Below are 24,653 nucleotides of genomic sequence, written 5' to 3' on the forward strand. Positions count from 1 at the left end.
CCCTAACTCTTACTGCTTTTCTCTTTCTTCACTTTATTCACATTGATTTCCTTGCTATTTCTTAGACACTAAGTATGCTTCTGCCTCAGGGTCTCTGAATCACGCTTACTTCTTTGCTCAGGATGCAGAGCTCTATATATATTTAAAGTACATTTATCCAGATCTGTGGTTGAGATTAATTTTCAAATGTATGTGTATAGTCAGTTTATTTCTGCAGATTAGAATTTAAAAATTAGTGAGTAGTAGTTTATATGTGAAATACTTTGACATATTTCACTAGCCTAATCATAAAAGGGCCTAATTTAGGAATATTGAGTATTTTATAAAGTTTTATTCTAGAAGTTCATGAATATTTCAGTTAAGTGGGAATTTTTAAATGAAATAGGAATCTGTGAAAGTGCTTACTTCTGAGGTTCTCTAAATGCTGTGATCTAGCTTGGAAAGCATTATTGTTGTTGCTTCTTTCAATTTGTGAAAACCAGGTGAGTGTCTCAAGGGTTTCCTGGGAAAAAAAAAAAAAAAAAGAAACCTAACAGAGTTATCGTAATCTCTAGACCATTCTGTAAGAGGACTTGACATTGCAGCTTTTGAATCAAAGAAATAGCAAAGGTTTCTCTCTCCCTGCGTGAACCATGTATTCTATATAGATTTCTCATACTGGGGGAAGGATGAGTGGGTCAATAGCACTTATTATAATATTTGCTATAAATGTTTCTGTTTTTCAGATGATAGCTCTATGAAAGAAAAACCAGCTGAAAAAAGTAAAGAGAAGAAAGTGATCAAGCCAGTACGAAAAGTCCAAAAGGTAGCACAGTTATCAAGTTCAGAATGCAAAACAGGTTGGTTTTCTCAGTATCAGGCCCGAAATTATATATTAGTGAAATTCAGAAATAAATGTTCTTATTATTTGACACACAAAAATTTAGTTTATTTTATGTATTATTTTATGTGTGTTTTCTTGAAGTTAATTGACATATTTAGAATATATAGTCTGATAAATCTTCATATATGTATATACTCATGAAATATGTTCACCATGATACTGAATAGTGCCTCCCGCAGTTTTTTCTGTCATTATTTTTTAATAGAAATTAACCAGATTAAAGGTAATGGTTTTTATGTAGTGAACTTTTACATACAGAGGGATGGCTTATGCCTATAGCTAAGTTTCTTCACTTATTCTCATGAGTGAATAAATATTACACAAGAAAAATCTGGCAGTCTGTGCTAGTAATGGACTGGACTCTGAATAAATCAAGATGGGGGAAAAAAGAATTCCCTAGCTTTATAGTGATTAACATTTCATGCTTAATCTAGAGTGCCTGAATTTTTATACTGGTTCTGTCATGTCTAACTTTGTTCCTTTGATAATTGAGTTAATTTTGGTGTCCTTTGGTTTCCCTGTTTGTAAATGGGAATATATACTCAATATAGTACCTGACACATTGTAAACACTCAATTGTTAGGTGTAATTTCTCTACTACTAATTATTATTTCTAGCTATATTGAAAATGGCTGTTTAGTGTGTCGTATTTAAGTCATTGAGTAATTTGGGTCAAGGGAGTGGAGAAAGTTGGAAACTTGTCCCTTTCAGTTTGGAGACGACTCAAACATTCATTATGCAAATGTATTTGCTTTATTTAAGGCACTGCAGTGTTCTAAGTTTAGGCAGTATAGTGGTAAGCAAGATGCACATAGCCCCTTCCCTCCTGGAACTTAGAATCTTGTCAGGAAAAAAGTAGATAGGTAGTTATAATAAAGTGTAATGAATATTGAATAAAGTGAAAGTGAAAGTGTTAGTTGCTCCGTCATGTCCGACTCTTTGCCAGCCCATGGACTGTAGCCCACCAGGCTCCTCTGCCCATGGGATTCTTCAGGCAGGAATTACTGGAGTGGGTTGCCATTCCCTACTCCAGAGGGGGTCTTCCTGACCCAGGGATTGAGCCCGAGTCTCCCACATTAGGGGCAGATTCTTTACTGTCTGAGGCCACAGGGAAGCCCCCCAATAATTGGATAGGGAAAATACAAAGTCCTATAAAAACATGAAAATAGAGTGATAGGGCACTGGTTTCTGACCACGTGCTTGTTTTCTGATCATAGACTAATCAGTTCAGTTCAGTTGCTCAGTCATGTCTGACTCTTTGTGACCCCATGGACTGCAGCATGCCAGGCCTCCCTGTCCATCACCAACTCCTGGAGTTTACTCAAACTCATGTCCATTGATTTGGTGATGCCATCCAACCATCTCATCCTCTGTGGACCCCTTCTCCTCCCACCCTCAATCTTTCCCAGCATCAGGGTCTTTTCAAATGAGTCACCTCTTCACATCAGGTGGCCAAAGTATTGGAGTTTCAGCTTCAACATCAGTCCTTCCAATGAATATTCAGAACTGGTTTCCTTTAGGATGGACTGGTTGGATCTCCTTGCAGTCCAAGGCACTCTCAAGAGTCTTCTCCAACACCACAGTTCAAAAGCATCAATTCTTCGGCGCTCAGCTTTCTTTATGGTCCAACTCTCACATCCATACATGACTTCTGGAAAAACGATAGCCTTGACTAGACGGACCTTTGTTGGCAAAGTAATGTCTCTGCTTTTTAATATGCTGTGTAGGTTGGTCATAACTTTCCTTCCAGGGAGTAAGTGTCTTTTAATTTCACGGCTGCAGTCACCATCTGCAGTGATTTTGGAGCCCCCCAAAAATAAAGCCTGCCACTCTTTGCATTGTTTCCCCATCTATTTGCCATGAAGTAATGGGACCGGATGCCATGATCTTGTTTTTCTGATCATAGACTAATCAAAAGAGTGCCATATAACTTACTTTGTGACATCCATTGTTAATTGTAGATGTCATACGAGAAAGACCCTGGCTATATACCAATAAAAAAATAAAATTTTATAGGAACAAGAATTACTTGGGTGTAAACTAAACTAATTCTTACATTAAAAAAATGTAACAGAGTGTTTTTCATGTGATATTGTTCTCAGGGGCTTAGTTTGAAAGGAAGCACTGGGACCACTGTAACTTGTAAATACTGATCTTGGATTGTATTTATCCAGTTTTGTGGTGGGCTAATTCTGCCATGTGTGTACTGTGACAGTTACTGCTACAGAGAGTCATTAAATTGAGTTAAAGCTGTTTTAAGAGTTTATCTATAGTAAAAGTTCTCTTTTTCTACCAATGACTGCATGGGACTATTCCAGAAAGCCAGAATTTAGAAATAACCACCCAGCATATTTGGGAGCCAACATTTATAAATAACTACCCAGCATATTCATGATTGCTTGTTCTTGATTCAGAAAATTAAGCTGAAATTGAAGAGAAACCTGTTCTCCCATTTTGCTTAAGCACATGAAGTATCTTATAAATAGATTGAACAATACACATAAAACCTTTGTAAATATTTTAGATAAACTTTTTGAGGTTAATAGCAAGGTGCAAAAGCATTTCTAAAGTAAATAGTACACATTTATAATTCATGTTTTTTAATGGTAGATGTTTTCATTAAAACTACTGTCATTTAAACTTTTTTTTTTTTTTATTTGTTTTCAGTATGAAAGTATTTTTAATTTCCTTACTGCAGGTACAGTGGCATACAAGTCATCAATTTCTGATATTCAGTAATCCACTTTGTAGTTCTAGATGTGTAATATGACATCTGTTGTTGTTGTTGTTGTTTGTTGTTTAGTTGCTAAGTTGTGTCTGACTCTGCGACCCCATGGACTGTAGCCCTCCAGGCTCCTCTGTCCATGGGATTTCCCAGGCAAGAATACTGGAGTGGGTTGCCATTTCCTTCTCCATCATTTAAACTTTTAAATGGTACTCTAAATCTTTTTTTAAAATTATAGATATAATAAAGTAGTATCACAGAAAGTTTGGAAAATAGAAAAAAAACAGATAAAAACCACTGCTCTCACTTAAACAAAGGACTAGTAGTTTTGTGTATTTCCTTACAGTAATTTTAAAATCAGTAGTAGATTATTGTAGTCACTGTATTATAAGATTTTATCTTTTTCTCTTAGCATCTTAAGAACATTTCTGCTATTTTTTATAGAAATTGTAATTGGAAATGGCCACACAGTACTCCTAATAGAAACATAGTTTATCTACTATTCAATATTTAGGTTACTTCTGATATTATATAAATAATACAGTGAACATTGTCATTTATTTTTTTCTTTCTGTTGGATACATTTCTATTACTTCAATTATTTGATCAAGGGAAATGACCACTTTGACATGTAGTACTGTTTTTTAAAAATGAAACTATATCCATTGATATTTCAACAAACATAGTAAAAGTGATTTTTAATATAATTTTACTAGCTTTGGCAATGAATGTAAAAGTATTTTTTCTAATTTAAGGTTTAAAGTATTACTTCATTATTTTCATTTCCATTACATTTTTTATATTGCTTTGTATTACAACACTTTTGCATATTTATTTCAGGTTTTTTTAAAATGGTTTCTATTTTATAAATGGTCTTTCATGGTATTTTTTGTTTTTTAAGTCACTGTCTGTTTTGAAATAATGGTCTAATTTTAATTTTTTTACCATCTGAAGCTAATAAATGAAATTTTTTTCTGTTGGTAAACAGCTATATTTATTGGAATCTACTTTTATTTTTATGAACTTCTATAATGGCAGTTTAAAGCATTGATGATATTTGCTTTCTGAGTGTCATTGTTTTATGCGTTAAAAAGTAATGTGTAGTAATGTGTTATATGTCTATAAATTATAATGTTAAATTCTCCGTAATAACCATCCCCTTCAGAGGTGATCACTGTTAACTCTTTGATACATGTTTTTTTAAGGTTTTTTTCTATGCTTCGCTTAATTGCTCATTCAGCAGACATACATTTTACTGTGTCAGGTACTGTGCTAATTTTGGTAAACCAAACACTTATAGTTAAGACATAGTTTTACTCTGTGCCAAAATTGTTGAATTCAGTGCCCTGGTTCTTAAAGTTTCATAATTCATTAATATTTGGTACTTAACTTTCAAAGCATTTTACACTTAGTATTTGAGGTGTGTGGGTAAGTAAAAATTTAAACAGACTACATTAATTGATTTGGGGGGACTTGAGTTTAAAAATAAAATCAGATTGTAAATATGTTGACTTTGGCATAAGATGAGCAAAAGATTAATTACAAATAGTTGTATGGGTAAGTAAGAGGTACTTCTTACAGCTAAAATTTAAGTTTTAAATTATATACATATATATTTCTCTCTTCTTTTTTAGGTAGCAGTCATCTGATTAGTACATCTTCTTGGCGAGATGGACAAAAATTAGTAAAGAAAATTCTTGGTCCTGCACCTAGAATGGAGCAAAAAGAGCGAAGAGCAGCATCAAGTGACAGAAGTGGAAGAGAAAGAACTACTAAATCTGGTGAGCAGTTAAAGTAGTTAATTAAACTACTTAATCATTTAAATTGTTTAGCAAAGCAATGAAAAGTTGCTTGTGTAAGTACTTTGAGAGGTGAAAATACTCTTTTAAGAATACTCTTTAAAATTTTGCTTTTTAATTGTGAATGTAGCTTAAAAAAGAAGTAATGTTCTGTTGGGCTTGGCTATGGATAATTTCCATATATCGATGTTATGTTGATCCTTATTAAGAATTCTGTTTGTGTTATAGTAATTATAGTTAGCTGTCATTGTAAATAAATAGCAAGGCATCATATAATCAAATCCTATTAGACTATTAGGGACCTTTAGAGGATTAAGTCCAATCTGTCTTCTCACCATAGATACAAGCAGAAGTAGACATTCACAAGGTTGGATTTTTTTGTTTGTTTGTTTGATAGATTAGGAAACAGGCCCTGAGAGAGAAGTGAGTTTTCTCAAGGATATACAGTCAGTGGGTGACACAATTTGATCTAGATCCAGAGCTCTTTAGTTTGACACCCAAGTCCATTCTCCTTTTAAAATGTCATGAATGCCATTTGAAATAACTACTCTTTCATGAACACTAATTTTAGAGAATGAAATATAAATACCTACAAGCCAGCTTTCCTTTTCTATTGAAAAAAATTGCCTCAATTTGAGCTTCTGAAGTGGATTCAGTAAGAAGTGCTATTTGATATAGAGAAGTTAATACATATTTTGTATTTACTCTTTTTATCTGACTTATAAATAAACTTATAAATTGTCAGTCTAAGACTAAGCCACATCAGCAAACATTTAGTTGATAAAATGATTGTTTTTCTATATGTTTAATTTTTTTTTGTTATTCATTGGAGAGTTGTGGCAGCCTAATATCAGTTTTTAACAACTGATTCAGGGTTTGGGGAGAAAGATAAATAGTAACATTAAATATGCATATGGGAGAGAACTAGTATCTCTCTATTAATAGTTGATATTGATAATTGTCTATTAATAGTTAAATATTCACATCAACAGCAAGATTGTCCTTATTTCAGAAATATTAAAAGATGCACTTTAAAAAATTGCTGAGGAAGTACAGTTCCTATGGAGTATCGGAATTGTTCTCTTTTTTCTTAGGTTCTTTAGAAGACTTTTTAAGATATTTTAGTTAAAGTGAAATTTCCTAATTTTCTCCTTAATGCAGTAAATCTTAGAAATGAATATAGAATTTTCATACTTTGCAGGGGGCCATATTGGAAGAGCAGAGTCGGATCCTAGATTGGATGTTTCACATAGACATCGCCCACGGAACTCAGAACGTTCAAGAAGTAGAGCTCGGTCAGAAAATAATGTAAAGAAATTAGCGCCATCTCTTCCAGATAATAAGCAGGAAGAAAATGCTGCCTTAAATAAGGACTTTTTACCTGTTGAAATTCGTGGAATTCTTGATGACCTCCAGTTGGATTCAGCAGCTCAGACTGCAAGACAAGAGACAGGAGAGTTACAGAATCAGAAGTCATCAGCAGCCATACAAGCTCCTAGAAGTCATAGCCCAATAAAAAGAAAACCTGACAAAATAACAGCTAATGAAGATCCCCCTGTTATTTCTAAAAAGCGTCACTATGATACAGATGAGGTACGTCAGTACATTGTTAGACAGCAGGAAGAAAGGAAGAGGAAACAAAATGAGGAGAAGAAGGCCCAAAAGGAGGCCACTGAGCAGAAGAATAAACGATTACAGGAGCTCTACCGGAAACAGAAAGAAGCCTTTACTAAAGTGAAAAATGTGCATCCTTCTGAGCCATCAGCAACTAGGCGACTGCAAGAAACTTACTCCAAATTACTTCTAGAAAAGTCATTGCTTGAAGAGCCAACTCATCAGCATATCATGCAGGAAACACAGGTAATGGTACTAACAAAATTATAAAGGGAGGTAATTCATGGTTAAGAAAAACTTTCTTGCTGTAATATTTAAAAATTACTCACTATTCCTAATATTCAGACATATGTTTAGACAGTATTTATAATAATGATGGCCTTTCATGAAGTTTATTCCATATGCAGAGTAATTTGAAAAATACAATTGAAAGTAAGTTCTCAGTTTCCTAGAGTGATTGTTGATCTGTCTCATTTCTGGTTAGTTATATAGTTGCCTAGTTTTTGTTGTATTACTGAGCAAAGTTAGACTGTGTTAATAATGAAAAACCTAGTTTTGTTATCTGTGCTGAAATTAGAGAATATTCTATTATAGTATGCTAATTTTATGAGTATTGATTTTGTTTTTAAGGACAGTAAGAATAACATTTGAGTCTATGCCATGTGCCACTTACCATTTTAAAAGCTTTACAGGCTTAAGTTTCAGTAAATCCTCACAACTCTGAGAAGGGGAGGTACTGCTAGTATTTCCACTTATTAGGTGAAAAAGAGAATTAGAAAGAGTATTATTTCCTCCAAAGTACACAGTGAATTGTAGGTGCCCTTGTTGGATTTCAGTTGTAATTTTTGCTGTTAACCGTATTGGCTGGTTTTAAGACAAATTAAATTAAATTGGTTTTATTTGAGAGGAAAACAGCGCCTGCATTTCATGAACTTCGTAAAGTTGAAGTGACTTAATATTTATCTTATGTGCTCCTTGAATGTGTCTTTATGATGGGAGTCAGATAAAAATATCCTTTTCTTACAGACCAGACCAGGGTATCAGCCATCTGGAGAATCTGACAAAGAGAACAAAATGCAAGAACGTCCCCCAAGCGCATCTTCCAGTAGTGACATGTCTCTGTCAGAACCTCCACAGCCTCTTGCCAGGTATAAAGGGGAGAATGAAAGATACTTAAGTATATCTTTCATGATATTTACTATAGTGATATCTTTCGTGATATTTACTATAGTGGTCTATGCCCAGTGAATTTTGTTCATTGACCTTCTCTGGGAACAAGAGGTTTATCTGGAAGTTGGATATTATCTTCTGATGGACACTTAAGCATGGTTATACATTTGTACTTGGTGCATGCCCTATTTTGTTGTTCAATTCTTTCCAGTTCTTCAATATTTGGTGTAAATATCAGTTCCTGTCAGGGATTACCTTCAGTTGGAAGTACCCTTGCTTTCTTTGACCTCAACACATGATAAAAGTTTGTTGGATAAGTGAATCACAGTGAAATTAGTATTTTTAAATATTTGTGTTAAATATTTTTGAAAAGGTGTTTCTGTATTATTATTCAAAATTTCTTCATATAACACCTACATCAACATATCTTACCTCTCAAAAGCTGTATTTGGATACACATATGAACAACTGAACAGGGACTAAGAGGGGATTTGATTTGAATTCAGATTGGTGACTGAGGGCTATTTTACCTTGAATTAAAGAATAAAAGATTTTTTTTTCCCCCTTGGGCTGTATTGTTTGCAGTAAAGTAAACAAGCAAACCTATTTGTCCATGAAAGTTAAGGTGATTTTCAGACTACATGATTATAAATTATACTTTGAAATAATCATTTTTGGAAGAGAAAGATTTTGAAATTCTTCTTTGGGAATGCACAAATAAAAATCAAGTCACCAGTTTGGGGTTAATGTACATATGACCCTCTCACCCCTTGCTGGCCCCCATCACCACCCCCCCCCAAGAGAATAATAATTTTGATAAAAATAGCTAACATTTAGTTTGTTACATTTTAGACACTGATCTAAGTACTTTGCATTTAATCCTTGTAAATTCTTTGAGTTCTCTCAGTTGTTGTTGTTCAGTTGCTACGTTGTGTCCAACTCTTTGTGACCCTATGGACACAGTCCATGGAATTCTCCAGGCCAGAATACTGGAGTGGGTAGCTGTTCCTTTTTTCAGGGGATCTTCCCAACCCATGGATCTAACCCAGGTCTCCAACATGGCAGGCAGATTCTATACCAGCTGAGTCACCAGGAAAGCATACCCTATTGAACTTTTATTATAAGTGAAGTCGCTCAGTCATGTCCAACTCTTTGCCAGCCTCCTCTATCCATGAGATTTTCCAGGCAAGAATACTGGAGTGGATTACCATGTCCTTCTCCAGAATCTTCCTGACCCAGGGATTGAACCCAGGTCTCTGTATTGCAGGCAGACTCTACCTTCTGAGCCACCAGGGAATTTCATTGAACTTTATATATCTTCGTATTAGTACTTAATGTCATCGGGTTTAGCTATTTATTAGTCTGTCATCCCTTTTAGATCTTCTGAAGCTGAAGGATTAGGTCTTAATTGGATCAAGTTTATTTCTATTTTTGTGTATGGCTGTTCTACCATTAAAATTAGCATTCTGAACACTTGAATATAAAGATCTCAGATTTTTACTCAGCAGTACCTTTTTATTTATAACTTGCTTTGTATTTCCATTACTACCATTACTAGTTTAGTTTGGGTACTAATAACTTCACATCTTGGATTTGTAATAGTCTGTGTTCTGTGGCATAGCATGCATTCACTCAGTTCAGTTCAGTTCAGTCTCTCAGTTGTGTCCGACTCTTTGTGACCCCATGAATTGCAGCATGCCAGGCCTCCCTGTCCATCACCAACTCCCAGAGTTTACTCAAACTCATGCCCATCGAGTCGGTGATGCCATCCAGCCATCTCATCCTCTGTTGTTCTCTTCTCCTCCTGCCCCCAATCCCTCCCAGCATCAGGGTCTTTTCCAATGAGTCAGCTCTTCGCATCAGGTGGCCAAAGGATTGGAGTTTCAGCTTCAGCATCAGTCCTTCCAATGAACACCCAGGACTGATCTCCTTTAGGATGGACTGATTGGATCTCCTTGCAGTCCAAGGGACTCTCAAGAGTCTTCTCCAACACCAGAGTTCAAAAGCATCAATTTTTCGGCATTCAGCTTTCTTCACAGTCCAACTCTCGCATCCATACATGACCACTGGAAAAACCATAGCTTTGACCAGACGGACCTTTGTTGGCAAAGTAATGTCTCTGCTTTTTAATATGCTATCTAGGTTTCTAGGTTGGTCATAACTTTCTTTCCAAGGAGTAAGCGTCTTTTAATTTCATGGCTGCAATCACCATCTGCAATGATTTTGGAGCCCAAAAAAATGAAGTCTGACACTGTTTCCACTGTCTCCCCATCTATTTCCCATGAGGTGATGGGACCAGATGCCATGATCTTAGTTTTCTGAATGTTAAGCTTTAAGCTAACTTTTTCACTCTCCTCTTTCACTTTCATCAAGAGGCTTTTTAGTTCCTCTTCACTCTGCCATAAGGGTGGTGTCATCTGCATTTCTGAGGTTACTGATATTTTTCCCGGCAATCTTGATTCTAGCTTGTGCTTCTTCCAGCCCAGCGTTTCTCATGATGTACTCTACATATAAGTTAAAGAAGCAGGGTGACAATATATAGCTTTGATGTACTCCTTTTCCTATTTGGAACCAGTCTGTTGTTACATGTCCAGTTCTAACTGTTGCTTCCTGACCTGCATATAGGTTTCTCAAGAGGCAGGTCAGGTAGTCTGGTATTCCCATCTCCTTCAGAATTTTCCACAGTTTATTGTGATCCACACAATTGAAGGCTTTGGCGTAGTCAATAAAGCAGAAATAGATGTTTTTCTGGAACTCTCTTGCTTTTTTGATGATCCAGCGCATATTGGCAATTTGATATCTGGTTCCTCTGCCTTTTCTAAAACCAGCTTGAACATCTGGAAGTTCTCGGTTCATGTATTGCTGAAGCCTGGCTTGGAGAATTTTGAGCATTACTTTACTAGCTGTGAGATGAGTGTAATTGTGCAGTAGTTTGAGCATTCTTTGGCATTGCCTCTCTTAGGGATTGGAATGAAAATGGACCTTTTCCAGTCCTGTGGCCACTGCTGAGTTTTCCAAATTTGCTGGCATATTGAGTGCAGCACTTTCATAGCATCATCTTTCAAGGATTTGAAATAGCTCAACTGGAATTCCATCACATCCACTAGCTTTGTTCGTAGTGATGCTTTCTAAAGCCCACTTGACTTCACATTCCAGGATGTCTGGCTCTAGGTGAGTGATCACACCATTGTGATGATCTGGGTTGTGAAGATCTTTTTTGTACAGTTCTTCTGTGTATTCTTGCCACTTCTTCTTAATATCTTCTGCTTCTGTTAGGTCCATACCATTTCTGTCCTTTATCGAACCCATCTTTGCCTGAAATGTTCCCTTGGTATCTCTAATTTTCTTGAAGAGATCTCTAGTCTTTCCCATTCTGTTGTTTTCCTCTATTTCTTTGCATTGTTCGCTGAGGAAGGCTTTCTTATCTCTCCTGGCTATTCTTTGGAACTCTGCATTCAAATGGGAATATCTTTCCTTTTCTCCTTTGCTTTTCGCTTCTCTTCTTTTCACAGCTATTTGTAAGGCCTCCTTAGACAACCATTTTACCTTTTTGCATTTCTTTTCCATGGGGATGATCTTGATCCCTGTCTCCTATAAAATGTCACAAACCTCCGTCCATAGTTCATCAGGCTCTCTGTCTATCAGATCTCGTCCCTTAAATCTATTTCTCACTTCCACTGTATAATCATAAGGGATTTGATTTAGGTCATACCTGAATGGTCTAGTGGTTTTCCCTACTTTCTTCAGTTTAAGTCTAAATTTAGCATTAAGGAGTTCATGATCTGAGCCACAGTTAGCTCCTGGTCTTGTTTTTGCTGACTGTATAGAGCTTCTCCACCTTTGGCTGCAAAGAATATAATCAATCTGATTTCAGTGCTGACCATCTGGTGATGTCCATGTGTAGAGTCTTCTCTTATGTTGTTGGAAGAGGGTGTTTGCTATGACCAGTGTGTTCTCTTGGCAAAACTCTATTAGCCTTTGCCCTGCTTCATTCCGTACTCCAAGGCCAAATTTGCCTGTTACTCCAGGTGTTTCTTGACTTCTTACTTTTGCATTCCAGTCCCCTATAATGAAAAGGACATCTTTTTTGGGTGTTAGTTCTAAAAGGTCTTGTAGGTCTTCATAGAACCGTTCAACTTCAGCTTCTTCAGCATTACTGGTTGAGGCATAGGCTTGGATTACCGTGTTATTGAATGGTTTGCCTTGGAAACGAACAGAGATCATTCTGCCGTTTTTGAGATTGCATCCAAGTACTGCATTTTGGACTCTTTTGTTGACCATGATGGCTACTCCATTTCTTCTAAGGGATTCCTGCCCACAGTAGTAGATATAATGGTCATCTGAGTAAAATTCACCCATTCCAGTCCATTTTAGTTCACTGATTCCTAGAATGTCGACATTCACTCTTGCCATCTCCTGTTTGACCACTTCCGATTTGCCTTGATTCATGGACCTAACATTCCAGGTTCCTATGCAATATTGCTCTTTACAGCATCAAACCTTGTTTCTATCACCAGTCACATCCATAACAGGGTATTGTTTTTGCTTTGGCTCCATCCCTTCATTCTTTCTGGAGTTATTTCTCCACTGATCTCCAGTAGCATACTGGGCAGCTACCGACCTGGGGAGTTCCTCTTTCATTATCCTATCATTTTTGCCTTCTCATACTGTTCATGGGGTCTCAAGGCAAGAATACTGAAGTGGTTTGCCATTTCCTTCTTCAGTGGACCACATTCTGTCAGACCTCTCCACCATGACCCTACCGTCTTGGGTGGCCCCACATGGCATGGCTTAGTTTCATTGAGTTAGACACAACTGTGCTCCTGTGATCAGATTGGCTAGTTTTCTGAGATTTTGGTTTTAGTGTGTCTGCCCTCTGATGCCCTCTCACAACACCTACCGTCTTTCTTGGGTTTCTCTTACCTCAGACTTGGGGTATCCCTTCACCGCTGCTCCAGAAAAGCTCAGCCGCTGCTTCTTACCTTGGAGGAGGGGTATCTTCTCACTGCCGCCCCTCCTGACTTTGAACGTGGAGTAGCTCCTCTCAGCCCTCCTGCACCCCGCAGCAGCCTCTCCTTGGAGGTGGGGTTGCTCCTCTCGGCCGCCGCCCCTGCCCTCGGAGGTGGGGTAGCTCCTCTCAGCCGCCGCTACTGTGCTGTCGCAGCCTGGCGCTTTCGGTCGCTACCCCTGACCTTGGGTGAGGGGTAGCTCCTCATGGCCGCGCTTCTGTGCGGTCCGTCGCAGCAGTCTGTTGCCCATTCACTAGTCTTTCTTTACTCCACTTTCATAGCAGTCCTCTAATATGAAAGACTGCAACAGCATAACCTTCAACCAAACTGTGCATGACATGCTTTTCATTTCCTTTACTACCCTGTTTCCTCTCTTCCAGATGGTTTGTTTTTTTTTTTAAACTTAATTGGTACAACTTCATATTTATCCATATTTGGTCTGAGGTTGCAGCCTGTCTAAATAACTCTGAGTCATAATTTGATTATTTGTTGGGTTAACCATGCCTCCTAGCTTTCTGTCATCTACAAATTTGATAAGCACACCATCATGTCATCATCCAAAAATAATGGACAAGGCCAAGGACAAAACCTCATTTTTTTTTTTCCCCCCTGAAGATCATCTTAACAGTTAACACCAGCCTTTAACCTTTGTATATGGTATTCCTTAATATACAGCGAGATATCCATAGTCTGGAAACATAAGTGAATTATATAATGTCATCTAGGACATCTTTGGAAATGGCAATGGCACCCCATTCCAGTACTCTTGCCTGAAAAATCCCACGGACAGAGGAGCCTCGTAGGCTGTGGTCCATGGGGTTGCGAAGAGTCGGACACGACTGAGCAACTTCACTTTCACTTTTCACTTTCATGCATTGGAGAAGGAAATGGCAACCCACTCCAGTATTCTTGCCTGGAGAATCCCAGGGATGGGGGAGCCTGGTGGGCTGCTGTCTATGGGGTCACACAGAGTCGGACACGACTGAAGTGACTTAACAGTAGCAGCAGGACATCTTTGTTCTGTTTCTAGCCTCTGTGGATGGACTATCAGTTTTTCTGAGAACTAGATTGTATTCATCTCATTTCTTTAGAATGCACAATGTTAAAACCTAACTGATGCTTATTAAATATATGTTGATTAGAGTAATATTATGCCTATAATCTTAAGCATTTCTCTATTATGTAACATGATTTTTAAAGGGAAAGGTAGAGCCAATGTCGTAAAAAATTTTGTCCATAGAGTTTTAAGGGTTATGAGGCCTTCTCTTTAATTAATAGTTTTAAAAACATGACTTAGTTTTTTAAAAAATGTCCTGGTGAAGAAAGCTGTTTACAAAACAATATGTATGGTAAAATCTCATTTTTGTGAAAGTAACACCACCAAACACAATATACATGTAGAAAAAGGTTTGGAAAGATAATTCTGAATGAAATAGTGATAGCCTTTTTCTCATTGGTTAGCTATGAGTGATCTTTATCCTTTTCATCCTTTGTTGTTGTTGTTGTCCTCATCTTTTTTTTTTTTTTTTTTGCAATGGCTGTGCATTGCTCTTATAATCAGCAAACGCAAAACTTTAAGAAAGAAAAGGATGGCTTAGTTATGAGGTCCTGTGTTAACTAACGTATTGTAACTTTCATTTCCAGAAAGGACTTGATGGATCCTTCATGGATGCAGCCTGACAGACTAAGTCCACGAGTCCAACATCCTCAACCACAGCCTCTTGTTGGGACAGCTGGAAATTTACTTTCCCATCTCTTGAATCTAGAGCATGTAGGAATTTTGCATAAGGATTTGGAATCCATTTTACCAACGAGGAAGAATCACAGTTTGGCTTCGGGGCCATTAACTTTTACACCTCAACCATATCTGACCTCACCAACTGCTCATCCAGATGCCTTGTTAAAATCTAGTGCTAGCCAATATAAGAGTAAACTGGATCGTATTGAAGCCTTGAAGGCAACAGCTGCTTCTTTGTCCAGCAGGATTGAAAGTGAAGCCAGAAAATTAGCTGGGGCTAACATTAACTATGGGTCAGTATGGAACACTGAGTATGATGTGCAGCGAACACCACAAGAAGATGGACATTGGACCAAGGCTATAAGTCCACCTGTGAAAGAGGATGCAGAAGATGTTTTCTCTGCTCGAATTCAAAAGATGCTGGGAACCTGTGTATCTCATGCAACTTTTGATGATGATCTTCCTGGTGTAGGCAACCTCAGTGAATTTAAAAAGCTTCCTGAGATGATAAGACCTCATAGTGCCATATCAAACCTCAGAATGAGATCTCCTGGACCCAAACCAGAAGGGCTGCTGGCACAGTTGTGTAAGAAGCAGACCGACTCTTCTGGCTCTGATATGCAAGTTTGTTCTCAAGACAAAGCTAAGATATCTCTTGGTTCCAGCATAGATTCTGTCAGTGAAGGGCCTCTTCTTAGTGAGGGGAGTCTCTCCGAAGAAGAAGGACGTCGAGATGAACAGTCCCCTTTGAAGTTAACAGAGATCTTGAAAGAAAAGGAATTTTGTGCTGGAGAAAGAAATGCTTATGAACCCATCAAAGAGTTTCAGAAGGAAGCTGAAAAATTCTTACCACTCTGTGGGCCTATAGGTGGTACACAGAGCAAAGGACCATGGGAAGAACTGGCAAAGGGAAGTCCACATAGTGTCATTAATATTTTTACAAAATCATATAAGTTATATGGAAAAGGTAAGAAAAATAGTAACCCTTGTAATATTTGTATGTTATCTTAGGATAAATTATTTTGTAATCCTGTACAAGATAATACTTAACTACAGATTTTCATCATTCCTTATAAGGATAGTAGAGATATATTATTATCTAAAGTAATCTCAGTTGTCTGCAAGCTTCAACTAGAGTATTGTAATTTAATCTTTAAAAATTTATTTTTTAGCTCTCGTGATTAAAACAGTAGTTGACTGATGGTTATGGAAATTTTGGTCTGATTTAGAGAAATTCATAGGTGATGTTCAAGATAGATATGTATCAAGTATGTACTCGGGTTACTATTGCCAGAGTTATATATTTAGATAGAAAATATGTGTATTTCTTAAAACGGTGATTTGTGTGTGCCTCGTCACACAGAGTCGGACACGACTGAAGCGACTTAGCAACAGCAGCAGCAGCATAACAAACAGATCTTTGGGAATATAATGGTCAAGAAATGAGAGGACCAACTGTAGTAATATTTCTAACATGGAAGCAAATCTGTTACTATTTGTCTAAATGAATGCTAAAAACAGACTTTGAACAGTAGTGTAGCTGTACATTTGGGTCCTAAAATAGTAACTTTTAAGGTGCCCATGTGATCCCTGAGATCCTGCAATGCAACTTTTCCTTTGTGTGGCAGACTCAACTCCTTCAAGTTCCTGCCTTTGTTCTTCCTCCTGTAGGTGGATTCTACCCTATCTTATGCAAATATCACCTTAGAATTCTACCCTATCTTATGCAAATATCACCTTAGAATTCTACCCTATCTTATGCAGATATCACCTTAGAATTCCCAGGTTGGAGAGTGAGTGAGGCTGAGCCCGAAGTAGGCTATGGATACTGTGTTTTTTTTCATTTCCATTCTACATAGTGAACGATTTATCTGACAGATGAATTGATTTAATCTGTTCATCTTATGCTTAATTGGGTTTCCCATTACTTTTTCCTAGAATTCATAGTTAGCTATTTCATTTGATCTTGTGCAGACCTATATGTGCCTATTTATCTCTTTTGTTTAGCACTTATTTCTATAAGTGGTCATTTTCAAGTTCTTTGAATATTAAAGTTCTTCTGATTAAAGCAAAGAGCTTGTAAATCAACCCCCTCAATTTCTTTTCGCAAGAAGGTTGGATTTGTTTTTAAATCCTTCTATTAGATTTCCATTAAGATATTATAGTTATACTGAAATGTTTTAGAGTTGATATGTTATCTGGGATTTGTTTCAAAGTAATATTTGAGGAAAATTACAGATGGAGGGATACGAAGTTTGTGTTGGTATTTGTTAAAGCTGGATAATGGATGTATTAGTTTCATTATATGACTCTCTTTACTGTCATATATATGTTTGAAAATTTCCCTAATAAAAAGTTAAAGATGTATTATCAGATATAAAGATAACTTGAAAAGAAGAACTAATAAAAGCAAACTAAAATATCCCTAAATCCATGTTGTTAATCCCCAGGTTGTGGAATGCTTTGCTTGTAGTTTTTTAAATGTTTATTTTAAAACACATTTCAATTACTACTTTTGACAGAATTTGAAGACAGGTTGGAAAGAGGAACATCAGCATCACGGCCTTTGAATGCCATCACAACCCCTCTAAGCAGCGTTTCCTATGAAGATGATTTTGTTTCCTCTGCAGGGAGTGGGACTTTGACAGAGAAAAAGTCAGCTCTTGAACCCAAGTAAGACTATGTTAACAGTATGGAATAAAATCTGAAGAGTGAGACAAATGTACAAATGAGAACTGAAGTCTGGCTATTAGTCAGATTTTGCTTATTTGAAGATACATGTAGAAGCTGCATAGCATAGTAGTTATTTAAGAGCATGGGCTCTGGATCCAGACCATATGGGTTTAAATACTGACTCTAGTAATGTTTAGTTGTTTGTCTTTGAGCATGTTGTTTAATTTCCCTGTGCCTCACTTTTCTTCTCTGTTAAAGTGTTATGAATGTTCAGTGAAATACAAAGTACTTGGAATAGAGTCTGGCACATAATAAACAAAACATAGATTGTTAAATCAATCTATGAATCCCTGGTTGAGGTTAGTATTGGGAAAATTATCCCATGGTGTGTTAATATGAGATGATTAAGAAATGGTTTTCTGTAATAGAATTGAAGATGACTAGCTAGACACTTGACTCCATGATCCCATTCAGTTCACTTCAGTTGCTCAGTCATGTCTGAGTCTTTGCAACCCCATGAACTGCAGCATGCCAGGCCTCCCTGTCCATCACCAACTCCCAGAGTTTACTCACATTCATGTCCTTTGAGTCGGTGATGCCATCCAACCACCTCATCCTCTGTCATCTCCTTTTCCTCCCGCCTTCAATCTTTCCCAGCATCAGGATCTTTTCAAATGAGTCAGTTCTTCACATCACGTGACCAAAGGATTGAAGTTTCAACTTCAACTCCTGTCTTTCCAATGAATATTCAGGACTGATTTCCTTTAGGATGGACTGGTTGGATTTCCTTGTAGTCCAAGGGACTCTCGAGGGTCTTCTCCAATACCACATGATCCTAAGTAATCAGTAAATTTTTTTATAATTGGGATAACATCAAAAATTTTGCAAATCTTTGAATAGTAGCAATATTATAATGTTAATATTTATTGAGCAGTTAATGTACAAGGGAGTTCCCTGGTGGCTCAGTTAGTAAAGAATCTGCCTGCAATGCGGGAGACCTGGGTTTGACCCCTGGATGGGGAAGATACCCTGGAGAAGGCAATGGCAACCCACATGGTTAGAGGAGCCTGGCAGGCTACAGTCCATGGGATCATAAAGAGTTGGACACAACTGAACAACTAACACTTTCACTTTAATGTGTAAGGTGCTAAGAGGACTGATAGGGCTTTACCTGTATTCACTCATTCTCCTAACAGCCTGATATGATAAATATTTTTGTTATTATTCATACTTGAGAGGAAACTGAAGTCCTAAGGTTGTTACCTGTACAGTGTCATGTAGTAAGTGAATCAGATTTCGCCCGAGAATTTCCTCCCTAAATTTTGTTACCATATAAAATAATTTGTAATCACTCACATGCAGTATAATTTTCTTCACACATTACAAATTGTAATGCACATAAAATTATTGGATGATCTTTAAAAAATTAATTATATCCGCATATATATGAAATCTAGAAAGGTAGTAATAATGATGCTACATGCAGGGCAGGAAAGGACACACAGACATTAAGAACAGACTTTTGGACAAAGTGGGAGAAGGGGAAAGTGGGATGATTTGAGAGAATAGCATTGAGACATATACATACCATATGTAAAATAAATAGCCAGTGGGAGTTCAGTGTATGATGCAGAGAACCCAAAGCCAGTGCTCTGTGACAACCTAGAGGGGTGGGATGGGGAGGAAAGTGGAAGGAGGGATTCAAGAGGGAGGGAACACATGTATCTCTAATACCTGTTCATGTTGATATATGGCAAAAGCCATCACATTATTGTAAAGTAATTATCCTGTAAAAAATTAATCAAAAAAATTATATATAGCTAGATTAATGAAAATAAGTATTATTAAGATTATAGCAGAAGTGTAGTTTTAAATTTTGAACTTCAAAGTAAAGGTTTATTTTTTAATCAAGATGTGTAAGGATTTAATTGTGGTAACATTTAATATCACCAATCAATATGATTTATTATATTTTATTTCTGAGTTGATTAGAACATATTAAATTATTATTCCCTATAAGATTATTAGAAGGAAAATAATTATAAATTTGAGTAGAAATTGAGGTCACATTTTTCAGTATCCAGCATTATATTTTTTTCTCTATGTGTCTGAATTACCCATTTTTAATGGTTTCACTTCAGTAAAAAACTGCCTAAGACTTTTCTCAGTAATAAATTGAGCCATAGGGAATAATGCAGGCTTCTGGTACGGACAAAACAAAGCAAGTGGAAAGCATCTTTGATTATAGTTATATTCTGTTTGTGACTAAATAGATTTTAAAATATCTATAGTTTTAGCTGTGAGTTGAAACTTTTTATTTCTTTAACCACTATTACTTATTCTTTGACAGTATTGGTAGTCACAGTTTGGGCATTCAGGAGGATCATTCTAGCAGAAAGTCTGCCTATGAGCTCTCCTCTGTGGATGTTACCTCCCAGCACTCATCAGGGGCCCAGTCTGCGGCATCGTCTCGTTCATCTTCTTCTTCTAAAGGGAAGAAAGGAAAAAAAGAAAAGATGGAATGTAAGTGGAATTCTATGTGATGATCTTTTTCTCTTTACCAGTGGCTTTGCGACCGAAGTTAATGATTTGATTTCATAAGTTAGATAACTTCTTTATGATAATAGTATAATTGACTTTCATACTTATTTATCATTACAATAATACCTTTTGATATATAACATTATAAATCTTTTGATTACTATGAAAGGAATACATTAACAATGATAAAAAATTAAAAGTTGTAGAAAAACAATTTTACAACAGTTATAAACCTCTACTGATTCTTCTCCTCAGAGATAACTACTATTGATGTTTTCGGTGCCTATTTTTCCAATATGTACATAAAACCAGGCACACTCCCACATGCATTTTAATTTAAAAAGCAGAAATGAAATAATATTATTTTGCAGCTGCTTTTTAAAAACTTTGTATCCTGTATATTTCTGAGTGTCGTTAACTGTAATGGTCAAATTTCCGTATCTACAAAGTAAAGATGATAATAAATGCTTTCTATGGTAATTTTGAAGCCTACATATATAACGTGTACATCTCAGTACTTGCCACAGTAGCTGGCCCTTTGGCATTCTTGACTAATTGAGAACACCTTTCAGTCCCCTCAGTTCTACTCCTGGCTATAATTTGCTCAGTAGGCCTAGTGATGAGAAGATAACAGTCATTAGGCAAAGGCCTCTTAGAGTCACAGAATGGTCTCTAGGGAATGATTTTGCTTCCACAATTATTTTTTCTAATAGTAAAAAATTGCTTGTTGAGTTTAAAAAAAAAAAGACTGGGGAGGACAAATGTATAAATATAGAAAACTATTTAAAAATGAAAAATCATCTGTATTCCCTCCACCTAGAGATAACCAATGTTAATGTCTTTTTAGATTTTATTTTATTGTGGTAAAATATATATAATGTAAACCTTATCATTTTAACCATTTTCAAGTGTTGAATTCAGTACTGTTAATAAGCATGTTCATAGTGTTCCACAACCATCATTAAAGACTAATTTCCCTTCCCTCCTTTCCCCGAGCTGCTGCTAACCACTGTTCTACTTTCTGTTGCTGAATTTGACTACTGTAGGTACTTCATATAAGTGGCATCATCCAATATTCTTTTTATATCTGGCTTATTTCATTTAGCATAGCATCTTCAGATTTCATCCACGTTGTTACATGTATCAGAATGTCCTCCCTTTTTAAGGCTGAATAATATCCCGTTATATGGATACACCACATTTCGTGTAATCTTTCATCAGTTGATGGGGATCTTGGTTGTTTCATCCTTTTAACTATTGTGAGTAGTATGGACATGAACATTGGTGTACAAATACTGTTTGAGTCCCTACTTCCAGTTCTTTTGTGTATATACCCAATTGTATATACTTGCTGGATAAAAAGTCATTTCTATATTTATACCTTTAACATTTTACATTCTCACCAGTAATGTACAAGGGTTCCAGTTTCTCCACACATATACTAACGCTTGTTTTGTAGTTTTTGTTTTTTTAAGAATAGATATCCCAATGCATGTGAAATGTTAACATTTTTAGTAAGAATACTTCTAGACAGTTAGTAGGCATATGTAAATAGAAAATGTTACATGTATGAGATCACATTTTATGTGATTTTTTTTTTTTCCTGTCAATGGGTTACAGAAGCCTTTCTCTGTTAGTAAATATGGTTAACCCTTTGTAAGGGGTTACTTGTTTGTTGTTTAGTCGCTAAGTCATGTCTGAATCTTTTTGTAACCCCATGGACTATAGCCCACCAGGCTCCTCTGTCCATGGGATTTCCCAGGCAAGAATACTGGAGTGGGTTGCCATTTCTTTCTCTAGGGGATCTTCCGAACACAGAGAGTGAACTCACATCCCCTTCTGCATTTCAGACAGATTGTTTACCACTGTGCCACCTGGGAAGCCCAATGGCTACCTAGTGTTCTGTTATTTGAATGTATTGTAATTTGTTTATCCAGTTCCCCATTGCTGGACATTTAGATTCTTTCTTTTCTGTAATAAACACTGCTGCATTTTCTATAATAAACACTGTAAGGCATTGAATAGTCTTACAAATGCATCTTTATGCATTGATTTGGTTCTTTTAAGAGAAAATCCTAGAAGGAAGATAATGGACAATGAGTATAACATGCCTAAAATTTGGATGCATTTTGCCAAATAGCTCTTTAGAAAGCTAGTGTCACTTTATACTTCAATGTGAGACTGCTCGGAGAGAATTTTTTTTTTCCTTTTTAATTTATTTTTTAATTGAAGGATAATTGCTTTACAGAATGTTATTGTTTTCTGTCAGACCTCAACATGAATCAGCCATAGGTATACATATATCTCCTTCCTTTCCAACCTTCCTCCCATCTCCCTCCCCATCCCACCCCTCTAGGTTGCTACAGAGCCCTTGTTTGAGTTTCCTGAGCCAGACAGCAACTTCTTGTTGTCTGTTTTACATATGGTAATGTAAATTTCCATGTTACTCTTTCTTTACATCTCACTCTCTCTTCCCCCCTCCCCATGTCCGTAAGTCTATTTTCTATGTCTGTTTCTCCATTGCTGCCCTGTAAATAAATTCTTCCAGTAACATTTTTCTAGATTCTGTATATGTGTGTTAGAATAGATATTTATCTTTCTCTTTCTGACTCACTTCACTCTGTATAATAGGTTCTAGGTTCATCCACCTCATCAGAACTGACTCAAATGTGTTCCTTTTTTATGGCCAAGTAATATTCCATTGTGTGTATGTACCACAACTTCTTTATCCATTCATCTGTTGATGGACATCTAGGTTGCTTCCATGTTCTAGTTATTGTAAATAATGCTGCAGTGAACAATGGGATACATGTGTCTTTTTCCATTTTTATTTCCTCAGGGTATATGCCTATGAGTGGGATTGCTGGGTCATATGGTAGTTTTATTCCTAGTTTTATGAGGAATCTCCATATTGTCTTCCATATTGACTGTATCAATTTATATTCCCACCAACAGTGCAAGAGTGTTTCCTTTTCTCCACACCCTCTCCAGCATTTATTGTTTGTAGACTTTTTGATGAGGGCCATTCTGACCAGTGTGAGGTGATATCTCATTGTGGTTTTGATTTGCACTTCTCTAATAATGAGTGATGTTGAGCATCTTTTCATGTGTTTGTTAGCCATCTGTATGTCGTCTTTGAAGAAATGTCTACTTAGGTCTGTTTCCTACTTTTTGATTGGGTTGTTTGTTTTTCTGCTATTGAGATGTATGAGCTGCTTGTATATTTGGGAAATTAATCCTTTGTCAGTTGTTTCATTTGCTATTATTTTCTCCCATTCTGAGGGTTGCCTTTTCACCTTGCTTATAGTTTCCTTTGCTGTGCAATAGCTTTAAGTTTAATCAGGTCCCACTTGTTTATTTTGGTTTTTATTTCTGTTACTCTAGGAGGTGGGTCATACAGGATCTTGCTTTGATTTATGTCACTGAATGTTCTGCCTGTGTTTTCCTCTAAGAATTTTATAGTTTCTGGCCTTACATTTTGGTATTTAATCCATTTTGAGTTTATTTCTGTGTATGGTGTTAGGAAGTGTTCTAATTTCATTCTTTTACATGTAGCTGTCCAGTTTTCCTAGCACCATTTATTGAAGAGGTTGTCTTTCCCCATTGTATAGTTTTGCCTCCTTTGTCAAAGATAAGGTACCCATAGGTGCATGGGTTTATTTCTGGACTTTCTGTCTTGTTCCATCGGTCTGTATTTCTGTTTTTGTGCCAGTACCATACTGTCTTGATGACTGTAACTTTGTAGTATAATCTGAAGTCAGGAAGGTTGATTCCTCCAGCTCCATTCTTCTTACTCAAGACTGCTTTGGCTATTTGGGATCTTTTGTGTTTGCATATGAGCTGTGAAATTTTTTGTTCTAGTTCTGTGAAAAATGCCACTAGTAATTTGATATGGATTGCATTGAATCTGTAGGTTGTGTTTGGTAGTTATACTCATTTTCACTTTCCTGCCTAGGAACATGGAATGTCTCTCCATCTGTTTATGTCATCTTTGATTTCTTTCATCATTTCTTACAGTTTTCTGTGTACAGTTCTTTTGTCCCGTTAGGTAAGTTTATTCCTAGATATTTAATTCTTTTTGTTGTAATGATGAATGGGATTGATTCCTTAATTGCTCTTTCTGATTTTTCATTGTTCATATATAGAAATGCAAGTGATTTCTGTATATTGATTTTGTATTCTTCAACTTTTCTTAACCTCACTGATTAGCTCTAGTGAGGTAATTTTCTGATACTATCTTTAGAGTTTTCTACGTAGGGTTTACTTCTTTTCCAGTCTGGATTCCTTTTATTTTTCTTCTCTGATTGCTGTAGCTAGGACTTTCAGAACTATGTTGAACAATAATGGTGAAAGTGGACACCCTTGTCTTGTTCCTGACCTTAGGGGGAATGATTTCATTTTTTTACCATTGAGAATAATGTTTCCTATAGGCTTATCATATATGGCCTTTACTATGTTGAGGTAGATTCCTTCTATGCCCATTTTTTGAAGAGTTTTAATT

At 36.5% G+C, this 24,653-nt stretch overlaps 1 protein-coding gene across 3 annotated transcripts in view; it reads left to right on the plus strand.

Annotated features, from left to right (window-relative positions):
- CEP350 (centrosomal protein 350) overlaps positions 1-24,653 on the plus strand; it is a 155,339-nt gene that overhangs the window by 40,101 nt on the left and 90,585 nt on the right. For all 3 annotated transcript variants that reach the window (XM_061160842.1, XM_061160844.1, XM_061160843.1), the window contains 7 exons: positions 726-839; positions 5,243-5,389; positions 6,609-7,267; positions 8,048-8,169; positions 14,845-15,905; positions 17,461-17,611; positions 19,962-20,134. In XM_061160842.1, coding sequence (XP_061016825.1) covers positions 726-839; positions 5,243-5,389; positions 6,609-7,267; positions 8,048-8,169; positions 14,845-15,905; positions 17,461-17,611; positions 19,962-20,134 — 2,427 coding nt within the window. The remainder of the gene's footprint in view (positions 1-725; positions 840-5,242; positions 5,390-6,608; positions 7,268-8,047; positions 8,170-14,844; positions 15,906-17,460; positions 17,612-19,961; positions 20,135-24,653) is intronic.

The sequence above is a fragment of the Dama dama genome, chromosome 14, assembly GCF_033118175.1.
Source record: "Dama dama isolate Ldn47 chromosome 14, ASM3311817v1, whole genome shotgun sequence".
NCBI classification, from domain to species: domain Eukaryota; kingdom Metazoa; phylum Chordata; class Mammalia; order Artiodactyla; family Cervidae; genus Dama; species Dama dama.